This window comes from Diachasma alloeum, unplaced genomic scaffold, assembly GCF_001412515.2.
Source record: "Diachasma alloeum isolate Michigan unplaced genomic scaffold, Dall2.0 Dall_scaffold_00280, whole genome shotgun sequence".
NCBI lineage: Eukaryota > Metazoa > Arthropoda > Insecta > Hymenoptera > Braconidae > Diachasma > Diachasma alloeum.
Genome location: NW_021680419.1, coordinates 1,460,956 through 1,477,810, shown reverse-complemented (window position 1 = coordinate 1,477,810; position 16,855 = coordinate 1,460,956). Strand labels below are relative to the sequence as shown.

The following is a 16,855-nucleotide window of genomic DNA, read 5'->3' as shown; positions in this document are numbered from 1 at the left end:
GTTTTTACTTTTTTGACATTTTTTTTTCACATGGAGCAATTACCCGAGCAATTAGATCGCTAATTCTCGGATTTTGTTCTCTGATTAGATTTTATTTTGTGGGAATATCTCGTGGAGAATAACGTGTGATCAGTTTGGACGTCTCTTTTTTATCGACTGGGGTATGTGGAGGGCGCTGTCACTGAGAGGTTTAAAAAACTGCGGGAAATTCTTATGTAAAAAGATGTTACACTTTTATTCCTGAATGTTCTGAAAGAGAAATCACATGCTATTGATTTGGCTGATGATAGTGATCATATTGATGATGTTGGTAATGTTGGTGTAGATCTACGGAGAGATGTTTTCAATCATGGACAATTATATCAGTAGTGAAGTGGCAAAACGGTTCAAGTCAATTTTGACTACTGGCCAGTTTTCAATGAATATCTCGGAATCTAAGCCAGATAGCAAAATTTTTGTTCAAACATTTTTTGCAGCACTCAATTCGCTCTACAAAAAACGTAATTACAAAAATTTCTCTATCTCCGTTAGATTCGGAAATATTCCCCAAAAACGCAACTGGGAGATAAGTCGACTGGAACCGTTTTACCACTTCGCTCCTGATATGTAGCTTTTTCGAGAATTCGATCATGAGATCCATGAATAAAAATAAAATATTAACATGAATATTTGCAAGAAAAAAAATAATGTCGTAAAATAAACGCACACACATTAACCAAGCGAGAAAAATATAATCAGACGCACATTTGATTTCTTATCACTTTTTTTATTCCATTTTCATCTAGAAATCATGTTGAATTGCATTGTTTGTCATATAATAAATTGTATACATTATAATACGTGTACAGCCGACGGAGGAAAAAAATATCTATTACATCTAGGTGTCTATAAAATGCATGAAAATAATGCATCTGATTTTATTCTAATATCTTGTTAATTCATTAATAATTGATAATAACTATTGGATTACAGTAATTCGTCGAGACACATACGCGAGGAAGAGATATGCAAGAAGTGGTTAGAGGGTTGTTGTTGTTTTTTTTTCAGGAGAAATGGTGGGAAGGGGACACGTGGAGCAGTCTCGGTAATTATCCAATGGATGTTCTCCTATCGTTAATGAGGACTAGTTCGTCATATTTTTGTTTTCATTACTTTTTTCTTCTCTGGAATTCTTTAAAATACGTTTTATGGTCTGAAGACTCGCATACATAATTATATTGTCTTTACAGGGTCCGTATTACAAATGTTGTTTATTTCATTTTTCCATTGACACGCATAAACATCATTGCTATCATGCAACTGTTGAAAATGCAAAAATTCTTATGTTTCGATTAATCTCAGGGACACACTAACGTCAAGACCACTCAATCCTTGTATCATTAATCTAACAAAATTATTCAATATTCAATCTCAATAATTCTCAATTATTCCAACCAAATATTAAATCTATAAAAACGATTAAAAATCGCATAATCCTCAACGTTTACTCTTTAAAAACATTTTTGCAAATTTCAATAAACAACACGTTGATTCGTCTAATAATTTTATTATTAATCTCATCGCTATCGTAAATGAGCTAACATCAATTTTTCATTTGAGATTCATTGATTTATGTTTCTTAATTCTTCGGGGAATTGAGGAGAAAATAATCTTAGAAGTATTGAAGGGAAAAAAACATTATCAGTACCCATCGTGTTCGACGCGGAAGGTCTCTTGCTGAGTATTTACAAATGTATTACCGTGGAAATTGTCGAAAAATTGTCTCACACTCTCAGTAAGGCAAAAATCTATTCTGTGGTTTGTCATTTTCTTTCACTCGATTTATCGTTTACACTAGTCAAATGGTTTTTTATTATTTTCCATTGAGTCATTAATATTAAGTTTTATGAATTGAGATGTTTCGAGAGGAACGATGATTTCCGGTGAGCTTCAATGAGTATCTACTCACAAGGCGAGTCCAAGTGTTATTGGTGCATTTTTTGGGGTTTAAAAAACGAGAAATTATTGAGTTAATACGACTTTCAAGATTTGTGTTTCGTTGTTGAAATGCAAAGGAAGAGTAGAAATCAGTAGTGAAGTGATTCGATGAATGTTTGAATTTTAACAGAGAATTTCTCTGCAACATTTTGCCATCAGTCCTCACTCCACTACCGAAATAAATTGAGCTCGAGAATGATAGTATTTCTTCTGCATCCTCTAATGACGAAATGAAAATATATCCGTCATTTTTTGATTCTTAACCAGGCGCAATATGCGCAATTACTGAGTTTTACCCTAGAAAATGAGGTAAATTTTTTTATTCTCTTAAAATATTAATTGTGAATGCACGATTCGTGCGTACTTCTCATTTTTTCTTTCTCTCTCTCTCTCTTTTGTATGGTTTTTGCATACTCAGGAAGTTGTCATAAAAAAATGTACCTGTATGGACGCAATGATTAAACCTTTCTTTGTGTCTCTCGTTACGTTCGTTAATTAACTTTTTTCGTTGCATGTAACTTCCATAAGCGGTGAATTCTGGCCTTTTTCCCCTGATAATGAGTGAATGTATATTTTCGTGATGAATGTGAGTTAATGAGATGTCAGACACGAGTGAGTACCACTGGTTGTAATTCGATATTCGTAGAATGGCGAAAAAAATGAGTCAAACAGTCAAATGATGGAGTAAAAAATAACGATGAGACGATGAATATAACGAATGATGAATAAATGACAGCGATAGATCCTCAAGTATCGAAGAATGCGAATCATTTGCCCCTAGTAGCTCTAATGGCATTACATATTTCAATCCACGGATGACCATACGAACTACATATTTCACAGACATTCGACGAGCCACTCGAGGATGGTTGACTAGCGTTTTTACTGCCAGCTTTGCTCGGTGATGGTGAACCCTCGTCCTTCTTGAATTTACCAGTAACAACTGGTATCGTCGATGACAAGTGTAAAAAATCAATTGAATTTGGTAATGACGCTGGTTCACGTATTTTATCTTTGCCACGTACTGGCAGAGTTGATGAATTGTATGATGAACTTAGGGATGGTACTATTGAGGGTGAGCGTCCGAGTGACGGTGATTTTGGTGGTAATATTGTGCGTCCTGTTGGTGATGAGGATAGGCGCAAACACCGCAGAAGGTTGAGTCAATCATTGATTAAGCCCTGAGATACGTTTATCAGCTGTTCCTTGAGGACTCGGAATGAGGGCCGCACTTCGGGACAGTGAGCCCAGCATTTTCTCATTACCTGAGGGAGAGCAAAAAACAGTGGTAATTTTTTTTGGGCAGCTCTAAGTAAGAGAGAGTGGGACAAAATGGATACTTTTCATTTTTTTTTCAATGTTTATTACGCAGAAACCAATTTATCAATTGAGGATAATTTTTTTTTTTCGTGAAATAAAATTAATCAATTATCCTCAATTTATTTTATCCTTAATTTTTTTTTATTATCCTCAATTGATTTTATTCATTTATTTTGAGAAAAATTAATCAATTATCCTCAATTCATAAATTGATTGAAAACTCATTAACATAAAATAAAGTGTACATTTTTATATTTTCTCAATAGCTCATACATCTCCAGGAGAAAATGTCAAGAGACTGTTTTGTACCTGATAAAATTTTTGATAACAAAAGTTCCTTGACATTTTCCCCTAAACTCGTTGTCGGGATAATTCAATATATTCAACAAGAAGTAGAATATCGAACGTTCCGCTCTGTTAGGTTTTATCACTTCACCGCTGCAAACCCCTATCTCCCTTCAGTACTCGAAGCTGTTCAGAATAAACAGTATTTTCACATTACCCAAGTGACCCAATAAAACAAATCCACTCAATTTTCCGTGTATTTACATCAGCAGTGAAGGGGTAGAACGAGACGAATGCATTTATTAACTCAGGGCGTTTGTATTTTTTGTCCAACCTCTTCTGATTGAAGAGAGATACCGGAATTTTCACAGAACTGATTTTTAAGAGCCATGAAAATTTTCGTGTGTCCCTCGGATGCGAAGACACTCATTAAAAATTGTTTTATGAAGCTGAGTGTACTCACCTCGTATTACCACCTCACCATTCAATGTAATTCCACACGTGAAATGCTCTTTCTTCAATACTTGAAATTACTCTTAATGGGTTGTACTTAGGACCAGTGCGCCCAGCCCTCCCTCATCACTCGAGTGACTCCGAGACCAATTGCATTGAGTTTCAGACCGATTTAATTGAATGGTGAAGTGTAGAACAGAATGAGCAACTGTTAAAAATTTATTACTGAAATTTCCGGTGAACTTTATGTAAATTTCCATCACATTACAGTTCTACTAAAATCTTAAGGAATTTTGTCATTGAAGATTCAACATTTCACAGAAAAACCAATGAAAACTGTAAGTTTGAGCTCAATAACCCCTGAAAATTGATGAAAAACAAAGCAGAGTGTGTTTATTTTATTCTCCCACTTGGCTATTAAATTCCATTTCCCATATGAAATGTCCTTCCTCAATACTTGAAATTATTCTTAACGGGTTGTACTTAGGACCAGTGCGCCCAGCCCTCCCTCATCACTCGAGTGACTCCGAGAGCAATTGCATTGAGTTTCAGACCGATTTAATTGAATGGTGAAGTGTAGAACAGAATGAGCAACTGTTAAAAATTTATTACTGAAATTTCCGGTGAACTTTATGTAAATTTCCATCACATTACAGTTCTACTAAAATCTTAAGGAATTTTGTCATTGAAGATTCAACATTTCACAGAAAAACCAATGGAAACTGTAAGTTTGAGCTCAATAACCCCTGAAAATTGATAAAAGCCAAAGCAGAGTGTGTTTATTTTATTCTCCCACTTGGCTATTAAATTCCATTTCCCATATGAAATGTCCCCCTCAACACGACCCCCTCCCCTCACGTAAATATCTCTGTCGAAAATCTCCAGAAGACCCTAGAATATTCATAATATTTACCTCGTAAACTTCCTTGTAGCATGCTTTAGGTTTCTCGAGAATAATGCCCCGCTGAACTCTCTCAACAACCTCCGTATTCTTAAGACGACCGTAGGGCATTTTGCCACACGTGAATACCTCCCACATGAGTACACCGTATGCCCAGACGTCGGACTTTGAACTGAATCGTGTATAATTCAGCACTTCCGGTGGCGCCCACTTTATCGGAAATTTTGTTCCACCACTGCTCGTGTATTGATCATCGAGAACATACCTGGCCAGGCCAAAATCAGCGACTTTAACGACATTCTCAGAGCCAACGAGACAATTGCGAGCTGCTAAATCACGGTGAATGTAGTTGTGCCTCTCGAGATATGCCATTCCCTTGCAAACCTGCGACAAACACGACGATAATTAACGTTTCTTTTTGTCTCACCACCTCGACCTTTATCCTTTTCCCATCTGTGTTACCTGTATGCACATGTCGAGTAGAAGACCAACGTTCGACGACAATGAGGCCTCATGTCGACGGAGGTAGTTCAGCAGAGATCCGTGTTTCATGTACTCTGTTACTATGTATATCGGTCGATCTTTACTGCAAACTCCGTAAAGCTGGACTAGGTTTCCGTTCTGGAGTTTCCTGGAGTTTAGATATGAAATGAAGATATGATATACGTTTGCTGCTGTCATTGATGGAGAACTATTGCAATCGCAAAATCACAGGACTTGCAATTGCAAAATTAACGAATTCACGTCAATGTTTTTTATTTGCTCTTCAAATTTAGGGGAACACTGATAGGAAACATTATTTTTATTGAGATGTTGCTTTCTTGGAACAAGTATTATGTACTTAAACCAATTTCTAATAAATAAGATCTTACGGTGAATCAATTATTACGGTTATCGATTATTTTTTCTTAAGGTACATTTATTTGAATCAAATAAAACAGTTCTTGTCGTCAAGTCACATGTATTCATGAATTGATCAAAAATTCGTACCTAGGAGGTGATTACATTGAGGAATGAATTGAATGTTGTTTTCTCAAGTGAAGCCGATGTTTAAATTGAGCTTTCCGTAACATCACATTGAGCGAAATTTGTGATATCCAAGTTTATGTAGAATTTCCGTAATCTGTGATTCCGTTATTGTAAACTAATGCAATTTTTTAATTCAGGAAATATAATTCCTGTTAACTCAACGACATCTTACTGTAATCTCAAAGCTTTTTCCACTCACGTAACAACGTATTTAGTCATGAGAATAATTTTGATTTTTGATGTACAATTTTAATTTCTGGTGTTGGCAAACTTTTGGCTAGAAAGAAATCAAATACTTTCGTTATTCCGACGCATAAAAGGAACTTCAATTCTAGAGAAGTTCGATTCCTCCCAATCAAATGTATCTCAAGAAGAGATAACTGGTATTTATTTGAAAATTAAGAACCAAATGACGGTTGGTTCTAATAAAATTCTCTTGACAAAATTAATTGTTTCTATCAGTGACGGTGGGGCAAAATCCACTTCAGACATCCTTTCAAGCATTCAAATACAGAAAGAAACGTCAAGTCTGCATTTGCCCCCACTTCCCCTAATCTCCGAATCAGGAATAAAAACTTAAAAGGAACTTCAATAAGGAACTTCAACATAAAAGGAACTTCAATTCTAGAGAAGTTCGATTTCTCCCAATCAAATGTATCTCAAGAAGAGATAACTGGTATTTATTTGAAAATTAAGAACCAAATGACGGTTGGTTCTAATAAAATTCTCTTGATAAAATAAATTGTTTCTATCAGTGACGGTGGGGCAAAATCCACTTCAGACATTCTTTCAAGCATTCAAATACAAAAAGAAACGTCAAGTCTGCATTTGCCCCCACTTCCCCTAATCTCCGAATCAGGAATAAAAACTTTCGGAAGTTACGCTGCATTTCTCGAAGTCCTTGTGACCATAAATTTCCACTTCTTCATCTCAACTTACGTCATGACCTTAGCCTCTTCGATGAAATCATCCTCAGACATGGTGCCCTCCTTCATCATCTTAACAGCGACATCGATGGAGCCCCGCCATTTTCCCCGTCTAACTACACCAAATTGCCCCGAGCCAAGTTCCTCAAGCAGAAGAAGCTCAGCTGGATCAATCTCCCATTTATCTGTATGACATGTTATCCACTGAGAAACTTGTGCCTAAAGCCTCTTTATGCAAAGAAAAATTCTAGTCGACATGGGGATTAAACTATATCCGAGAATCCCTATAAAAATTCCAAGTACAATGGAAAATTGAAATTCCTCGGCTTCTCTAAGCCGTAAAAGTTGCTGTGTAGAAGAATCCCAATTTCAGGGAAATGCTATCACATCGGGATCTTAGAAAGAAATTTTAAATCCGAGGGAGTATTAAACTGGAAGATAAATTGTCTTTCCTGGAATTACAGGGATCCAATGGGGGGAGAAAAAAAAACGCGTTAAACTCCGTGATCAGAGGGCTCATCTTGCTGGTAATAAAAAAGTGAATCATGTGAGACATTAGCCTTACCATGACTGAGACCAGCAGTGGGCGGAACTGGTCGATCACAGGGGCTAGTTTTCAAGCGACTTGCTAAACCACCGCTGTTGTGACGATGATAATTCACTAGATCAGGAATGGATCCACAGCAGTGTTTCTCTGACAGATAAAATTCACCACGTGTATTTTGTTTGATGTGATAGTGCTTGACGTGTGGATGGGGCCTGTCGAAAAAGGTAAATAATCAAAATACGAATGAAAGAGGGGAAAAAAAATGTTGAGTTCTGAACAAAAAAAAAGAAGGGAGGAAATTCATGAAACATTTCGACTGCTCGTTTTATTCATTTTCAGTGACGTGTGTTTGGCACTGGAGAGGCCCTCGTAAAAGCATGATAAATATTTCACAGCATCCGCAGTTCTCCAACCACGGTAATAAACCCACCATGCAAGAACTGCTTTTTTTCCACTCTTTTTTTGCTTCAAGTTTTGAAGGGAAGGCTGGATAAAAAAAAAAAAGAAAGAACGAATGTAACTACTCACACTTTAGTGTAGAGTGAGAGTGTGTAGAGGCCCTTGGTGGATGAATTGCGAACGACGAAGCAACCCTCTTTGTCCTCCTGCTTCAGGAGAGACTCAGCACGTTGCCGTGACATATCACCCACATACCATCTGTAATACATTGCATGATTACTCACTCTATTTTTCTATTCTACGGAAAAATGATGTACACTTGTGAACTTTAAACTTTTCATCGGGGATGTCCAACTGAAAAATTACAAATTTCGCGTTTTTTTTTCAGCAGAGAAAATTAAACAGTGGATGGAGATAGATCAGGATAAGTTGGAGGTAATAGTATTGACAACGCCCCAGCTTTCAACGAATACAAATCATGTTCAGCGATTTAACGCATTCAAAAACGAACTTTGAACTTTTTATCGAGAATGCACACGTGAAAAACGACAATTGTTTCATTTTTTTTTAGTGGAAACCATCATCAATTAAGACGAATGACGTTTAATGTTCATTAAACTAATGCATTAATAATGCATTAATGCATTATTAGTTGCATTAATGTTCATACAACTAATGCGCGCTCCAGCTTTCAACGAATACAAATCATGTTCATCGAATTAAAGCATTCAAAAACGAACTTTGAACTTTTCATCGCGAATGCGCACGTAAAAAACGACAATTGTTTCATTTTTTTTTAGTGGAAACCATCATCAATCGCAGTTGACTGGGATTAATCAAGATCAGTTAAACGTAATACTGCTAAAGTGCCCACTATTAAAGCAAATGACGTTTAATGATCATTAAACTAATGCATTGGATTCGTGAAAAAAAATTGCTCGAAAGAAAAATATTTCGAATCGACAAAAAAAACTTTGAAAAGTGTGAATAATGGATAAAAAACGTGAGGAAACAGGGGCTTACGTCGAAGGTAAAATAGGTATTGGTATTCAGTGCGAGGGGCTTTCATTGGATTTTATAAATAAAATCTCGAGATCAGATCGGATCTCTTTGACGTGCAAAGCACGGGCTTTATGATGAAAAGATACTCACTCATACTTCTGCAGTCCCAGTAGTTCCTTCTCTTTAACGTAGTTACTCGGTATATACCCAATGGATCTATTCGCCGAAATGAAACAAAAATGTTGAGATAGTTGAAAAAAAAGCCGCGATTTATTAAGGACAAAAATTCATCAAGAAAAATTTTCATGAAAGAACCGTACCCGTGCTCATCCTTGACCTTCCACCAGTGCTCCTGCGAGTCGTCGAGAACCTCGTATTCGGCGCCCTGAAAATTTAATGCTGATATCAAACGACGTTGCTTTCAACGGACGGGTTTGCTTTGGCGTCTCTCTTTTTTTTCATTTCTCTTTTAACGTTTTTTTTTTCTACTGCACTCGGCTTCTATTACACGCACAGAGCCATCCCCATTTTCTGGACACTGGCATATTTACCTTCTCGAGTGACAAGTCACCACCCTCGATCGCCCTAAATGGATAGAGTGCAACGACAACTTTAGTCCTCAGCATCAATTTTTCCTTGAATTAAAAAATCACCAATTAATATCTCGAAGAAGGAAATTTCCGCGAAATTGAGTGATAATAGTACTGGAGGGCTGGATAATGGGGAAACCTTTGAGTGGAAAATACTGACAAGATTCTTAAAAATGTATTACACCCTTTTCGCCAAAATTCACGTTTTTTTTAATTTTTCTGGTAAATTGTTGATCGAATTGACGTGAGAAATATACCGTTTTTGCGTTTTATCATTACTTAATGACTCACGAAATAGCATGATCGTGCAATCATTTTCATGCGTTTTTTCTCAAACTTTTCGGAAATTCACAAAGCTTGAGGAAAAATGCAGGAAAATGATTGCACGATCATGTTATTTCGTGAGTCATTAAGTAATGATAAAACGCAAAAACGCTACAAAAGTGTCCGTTTTACCCCAACCTCCCCTCCCACTCAAATTACACGATTTCAATATTTTCATTCTATTTTCGTGAGATAATTGGACACCTCCCCACGAAGTACTCAGTGAAAATACAGTGCCACTTTCCATTACTGAAAAATAATATTCAACGTAGTGAAAAGTTTACCTTTGCTTTTGAGGAGGGCGTCCCAGGCGTACCGCCCGGCATTATCGGCGTCGAGGGCGCACCTGAAACATTAAACATCACGAGAAAATTGAAATAAGTTGGACGAATTCCACGTCCGGAGTTACGAGAAAATTTCATCGAATCAACTGAATAAATTTTCCCCTCAAATATGATAATTCTTCTGATTGTCTCGTTCACTTGGCTAATACCGAACGAAAAAAGGAGAGTGATAAGGTGGTGGAAAAGGAGTTTTGAGTGCATCTCGGCGGGTGAGAAGCGTCGAGAACCGGAAGGGTGGAAAAAGGTACTGGGACACTCCCGGGCGGAAGTGAAAAAAAAAAATGATGAAAAAAGCGAAGAGGAAGGAGACCAACAAAAAATGGAGAAAGCCGCTCCTTTGCTACTCAGGAGCCGTGCTGTGGGTGAATGACTAGGGGAAATAATGGAGCCCGTGCATCCGTCCCTGTCGTTGTCATCCTTTATAAAGAATAAACAACGTTATCGATAATCATAATGAAAAGTAGGTACCGAGGAAGCTGCAGCGGCGGAGGCGCGGGCGGGGCAGAGAAAAGCCTGGGAAAATGCCGATGAAAAGAAAGGAAACCAGATAACGAGATTGTTACTATGGATCCATGCAACTGACGAAATATCCATTCCACAAATACCCTCATATTAGGTATCACAAACTAGCTCGAAGAATAATCTCAAAAACTCGTCTCTGGATTCATTAAATTCAATCAATAACGGCGACTGTATCAGTTGCTCGAGCGATATTCAAATTTCTCGACTGTTATTGGAAATTTATGATAATGGGGTGTTGTTCGCTAAAAACTTACTCAGCAGCCACTAGATTATAATCCATTCCATGCTACGAATTTTCAATTTCACTCCTCTCGCACCTCTGACACCACAAATTCTCATCTAGATGTGTCACATGGTGATGTCGATTTGCAATTCACACTATCTTGATGAAAGTATAACAAAAAAAAAATGGGGAAAACTGGGAAATACTTTAGCCGGGTGGTAGCCGGTGTGGTGGGCGCGCGTCGAGTGTGCCAAAGCGACAGGGACGATACGTCGCGGGGGCCAGTCTCCACCCTGTCTAGACAAAATCAATGCGACCCTCAAAGCCTCCCCTCGGTTCAGCACGCTGACTACCGGTGTGAGTTTCTTCTTCTCTTTAAATTGTTTCTTTTTATGCTCGTCCCTCGGCCAACAACACTCTTTCAATTTTTCGTTATTTTAAAATCAGCTTCGGCGGAGAAAATGCCACGAGTTTTTTTAATAAGGGAAACAGAGTGACTGCTGAGTGATGGATGGAGGGGACATTGCGGGGCTGGGTACACGGAGAGAAATATTCAATAAAAATTATGTATCTTTTCCGTAATTCCGGAGCGAAATGTGGTTGTAGGAAATTTTACGGAACTGTCACGGAATTTTTCCGGAGCGTTCCGTAATTTTTATCTGAATCTGCTGTGAAAAATGACCATACCGTCACTTAAATTTTCTGAGTCGATTCCGTAATCGGTGAGCGAGTTGTGAGTTCCGTAATTTTTACTGAATATTTCTCTCCGTGTACAAGGGATCAATCAAAAATTCAAAATTGTGGAGGAAAATTCAGTTGCAAGAGGCACTTGTAATTGTCAATTCATGTAATTTTATTACACGGAGAGAAATATTCAATGAAAATTACGTATCTTTTCCGTAATTCCGGAGCGAAATGTGGTTGTAGGAAATTTTACGGAACTGTCACGGAATTTTTCCGGAGCGTTCCGTAATTTTTATCTGAATCTGCTGTGAAAAATGACCATACCGTCACTTAAATTTTCTGAGTCGATTCCGTAATCGGTGAGTGAAGTAAGAGTTCCGTAATTTTTACTGAACATTTCTCTCCGTGTAGAATGTCTAATTGTTTGAAAATTTTATTATGATTAATCATCATTAATGTTTAATTGTCGTGAGCTCAGTGTTGAGGGAAATATAAAGAACTCCAATAAATTTCTGAACGATGGAAACAAACTGACTGTTGAATGATGGATGAAGAAGTCAATGTTGTTACCGAGTAGACAAGATCAATCGAGAATTTAAGAATGTGATGGCAAATTGAATTGGAAGAAGCACTGGTAATTATCAATTCATGTAAATTTATTGGAATGTTGAATTGTCGTAAACTCAGCGTTGAGGAAAATATGAAGAATTCCAACAAGTTTATGAACAATTGAAACAAAGTGACTGTTGAATGATGGATGAAGGAGTCAATGCTGTTGCCGAGTACACAAGATCAATCAAGAATTTAAGATTGTGGTGGAAAATTGAATTGGAAGAGGTACTCGTAATTATCAATTCATGTAATTTTATTAGAATGTTTAATTGTTTGAAAATTGTATTCTGATTAATCATCATTAATGTTTAATTGTCGTAAACTCATCGCCGAGGGAAATATAAAGAATTCCAACAAGTCTCTGAATAATGAAAACAAAGTGACTGGTGAATGATGGATGAAGGAGTCACTGTTGTTACCGAGTACACAAGATCAATCAAGAATTTAAGATTGTGGTGGAAAATTCAATGGCAGATTGGTGCATTAACAAATTGGTTACTTTCAAGATTATGTTCTGAATTTGTCATGAGGTCAGGGGATTCTGAGACATTATCTCATGGAGATAATGGCGGAATTGTTGGAGGCAGTGATGCTTCTGCTATATTACACACGTGAACAGTGAGTCGTGTAATTATACCGGAGTCTTGTGATGAGATGAGCTATGTAAATACTATTACTATAACTATTCGTTATTTACAAAAAAAAAATATTATGGGAGGGTAGGGCAAAACGGACCAGTGACAGAAAATTGGTAATTTTTGTTTTTTTTCTTTCCTTCAAATCAGAAACACTGAATGTGTTGAATTCAGTAGCGAAGTGGTAAACGGGTATAAGTCGATTTTGTCTATTGGCCAGTTTTCAACAAATATCTCGGAATCTAAGGGAAATAGCGAAATTGTTGTGATATCCTTTTTTGTAGCTCTCAATTTTCTCTACAAAAAAGGTTATGACAAAAAATTTGCTATTTCCCTTAGATTCTGAGATATTCATTGAAAACTCGGCAATAGTCAAAATCGACTTATACCGGTTGACCACTTCACTACTGAATTAAAAGTGACTTTCTTGGATCGTAACCGTCACAGGGGATTTATAGACAAGTGTCGTTGAATCGCAATTTGATCAGATTTGCTAATCACCTCAAACCACAAATGACTTCGAATTTGCTCCGTTCGGAAGCAAAAACAAAAATTATCAATTTTCTGTCAGCGGTCCGTTTTGCCCTAGGGGTCGGCCTTGCCCTCCCTTCCCCTATTAAAATCCTTCATCTGAAAATCAACTTGGCCTGCGCAGCAAAAATTTCTACTGTTGAACGATGGATGAAGGGGCCATTGCTGGGGCTGGGTTCAGGGATCAATCTAAAATTCAAGATTACGAAGGAGCCTTCAACTGGGGGAGAGGGAATCACCAAAGTACTTCCTTCGGGGATTATCTTCTGAATTCATTACAAGGCTGGGCGATTCCACATAGCCGATAATCACCGATGAACGTCATTTTATTAGAATTTTCAATCATCTTAAACCCTGTTTTGAGAGAAATAAAGAGAATACCCACGAGTATCTGAATAATAAAAACAAAGTGACTACTGAATGATGGATGAAGGAGTCAATGCTGTTGCCAAGTACACAGGATCGATCAAGAACTTGAGATTGTGGCGGACAATTCAATGGCAGAGTGGCGCATTAACAAATTGGTTACTTTGAAGATTATGCCCTGAATTTGTCATGAGGCCATGGTATTCTGAAACATTTTCTCACGAAGATGATGTCGGAATTGTTGGAGGCAATGGTGGTTCCGCTCCACTGCACACTTCAACTGCGAGTCGTGCAATTATACCGGTTCATTCATATACAATTCACTATTTATTATTAATAATGGAGTATGGGTGCAAGTGAATAAATAAATGTGGCAAAACAATGAGATACTTTATTGAAATCTCTTTTTTGCACGGGTAATGCACGTCTGTACTAGAGGACCGATGTCCTGAGACTAAAAGCACTACACGGAGAGAACAATTCAATAAAAATTACCAGAAGAAGAAACGCAAAAATTACGTCTCGAAACGTAATTCGCGAGCGAAGTAAAATTCAATAACAAGTGTGAGTCGGAACTGAAAGTGTACGAATCGCCACGTAAATTATACGATTTGTTCCGTAAAAATTAACCAGCCGTCTGATGACTCATCGCTGTGAGGACAAGTCGTTCCGTAATTTTTCCCCAACGATTGAGAAATTTTACGGAACGAAACGTAGAAATAACTCACCAGCTTCATAAAAATTGTTGAACGTTCAAGAATTTTTGCTTTCGTTGGCACAATAAGTCGGCAATTTTCTGTAAGATTTTACTTCTTCGGGAAAAATTACGTGACAATTTTGTACTTCGTTCGGTGATGAACTTGAAAATTCACTGAACATTTCAGATTTCTTCTCCTCCATTCCTATAAAAATTGCCGGAAAACGATTCCCCACTGCGGATTAGGTGAATTGTTCCGTAATTTTGACTGACTATTTCTCTCCGTGTAGCGAAGTGAAAACTCTCACCGGGAAAGCGAAAAGCAAAAATAATAAAAGTTGTACGACTCAGGAGGGCCCAGTCCTTAAAATTTCAGCATGTGTTTAGGATTAAACCGCTCTCCAGTGCCGAGCACAACGGATCGTAAATTATTCCCTTTCCAGAACTGTTTTCCCATTATGTCATAAATCCTTGTCGAGTAGTTTTTGTACAATAATAAAAGAGCTGTACTCGAATATCCCAACAATTAAAATCCTCCATCCGAAAATCAACTCGGCCAGGGAGAAGAAAATTCCCACACGTTTCCGAAGAATGAACACAAATCGACTGTTGAATGACGGATCGATGAGCATGCTGTAGTACCTGAGATTATCCAAGAACAATTTGCTAGCAGGTTCGTGCATCAACTAATCGGCCAGATCATTTTCAGCCTTAAACATCGGCCTGGGAGATTTCAAAATGAGACAATGTTTTCGCTCGATCAGACACCCCAACTGAGAATAGTGAAATTACACATTGGCGGCTTGCTTACAACATGATAAGATGAGCAATTGGCTGAGGCAGTGGCCCACGTGTACAACGGTTATATCTATGGGTCAGGGTTGGTCATTCGATGCCTCGGTTATCAGTGCACAGCCATCGTGTCCGCGAATTGTATATTCGATAGGATTACGGGTAATTGGTCGCAACCAGAGGGTAGAGATAGATAGCTTGGATACGGAACCACAGGGATCCTTGTGTGTGAACGAGGCCAGGGGGAGGAGGGTTCAATACCACATCGATTTCAGAAACGGCCAATCTCGCCACTGTGTTTCAATACCTACTTCGAATGCACCCGCTGAATTCCTAGCCCCAGTGTACACATCAATCCATGTGACTCAGTTTAAACTTTAAACTTGGAAAGTTTGTGTGAATTAACATGGCAAATTCACTGACCATTAATTTGCACCTAATGAGAGTTTCATTCGAACTGTACAAATACTGGCCAGTCGCACCGTGCATTCTAATTGCCATTTCGCTGCAGCAAATAATTGCTTCAGATGTATGAGTTGTTGAGGTTGATATTTTTGTTTCACATCGATTCGAGGTGAATTACATTTTGAGGATTTTTGCGGATGGAAAGGGAGAAATTGTACGCGACTGAATTTCATAAATTTCAGTTGAGCTCAACGCAAATGAAAAACATGAATTTGCTGGATGTAAACTTTCATTTGTTGAAATGGGAAAATACTACCGAATATTCTGTTTATGGGGGGTTTTGAGGTCGCAGTTGTCATCATATTAACTAATAAAATATTCTGTAGATAGTGATAAATTGTCATTAGTTTATTCATCCATCAAATGCGTATCGGAAAGGTTTAGAGCCAGAATTTTTAGTGAGATTTTACAAGGCCAGCGAGAAACAATTAATCTCGTTCCAATCGATTATTCATAGTTGTGGTAGATTCAATTGACCTCGAATGCTTTCGGTCAAGCAGAATTTTACATTTCTCTCTATATAATAGAAAAATAAGGCCAAAAATTCAGGCGACGCTTGAAATTCAGGAGTCGCTGAAAATTCAGGCGCTGCTAAGGTGGTAATGTCGGCCCAGGGTCGGGCCAATGTCGGCCCAGGGCTGCACGAATGTCGGTTCAGGGTCGGGCCATATCTCGGGGCCCCATCATACTTTCAGAACTGCTATAGCCGTTGCCTTTAACAGATTTGCCTGATTGGTTTTGTTTTCTCTGTTTTTTTCGTTTCTTCAATAACATTAATATTTTTGCACCCTTATTTTCTACCGTCCCTTTTGATTCACGTTTCATTAATAAATATGCATTTCCATATGCATTCATTAAAAATTTTCTATGCACATTTCATTTCACGGTCAAATTTTAATAATGAAGTTGTTAAAGAAACCTCCATGGTCACACGGGATGGGGGGGGGGCGAAGCCCCCCCGGGTTTGCGAGCGAAGCGAGCAGGGGGTGGAGCCCCCTAGCATTGAATAAAAAGACCACAAAAATGTACTTTTCCAAATATTACCGGACCAATTCTTAATCAAAAATAATTTTCCATATGCAATCATTGAAAATTTTCTATGCACATCTCATTTCTCGCTCAAATTTGAATAATGAAGCTGTTGAAGAAACCTCCATCGTCACACGCGCATGATCATACGGGGAGGGGGGGGGGAGGATCGAAGCCCCCCCGCGGGTTTGCGAGCGAAGCG

General features: G+C 38.0%; 1 protein-coding gene across 2 annotated transcripts in view; it reads right to left on the bottom strand.

Annotated features, from left to right (window-relative positions):
- Positions 1-750: 750 nt before the first annotated feature.
- The window catches only part of LOC107038408 (tyrosine-protein kinase Btk29A), a 61,134-nt gene continuing 45,029 nt past the window's right edge, over positions 751-16,855 (bottom strand). For both annotated transcript variants that reach the window (XM_015257501.2, XM_015257502.2), the window contains exons 5-14: positions 10,038-10,099; positions 9,391-9,474; positions 9,160-9,224; positions 8,990-9,055; positions 7,967-8,095; positions 7,457-7,650; positions 6,905-7,076; positions 5,399-5,567; positions 4,949-5,320; positions 751-3,242 (exon numbers count right to left, since the gene is read on the bottom strand). In XM_015257501.2, coding sequence (XP_015112987.1) covers positions 3,141-3,242; positions 4,949-5,320; positions 5,399-5,567; positions 6,905-7,076; positions 7,457-7,650; positions 7,967-8,095; positions 8,990-9,055; positions 9,160-9,224; positions 9,391-9,474; positions 10,038-10,099 — 1,415 coding nt within the window. In that variant the 3' untranslated portion in view covers positions 751-3,140. The remainder of the gene's footprint in view (positions 3,243-4,948; positions 5,321-5,398; positions 5,568-6,904; positions 7,077-7,456; positions 7,651-7,966; positions 8,096-8,989; positions 9,056-9,159; positions 9,225-9,390; positions 9,475-10,037; positions 10,100-16,855) is intronic.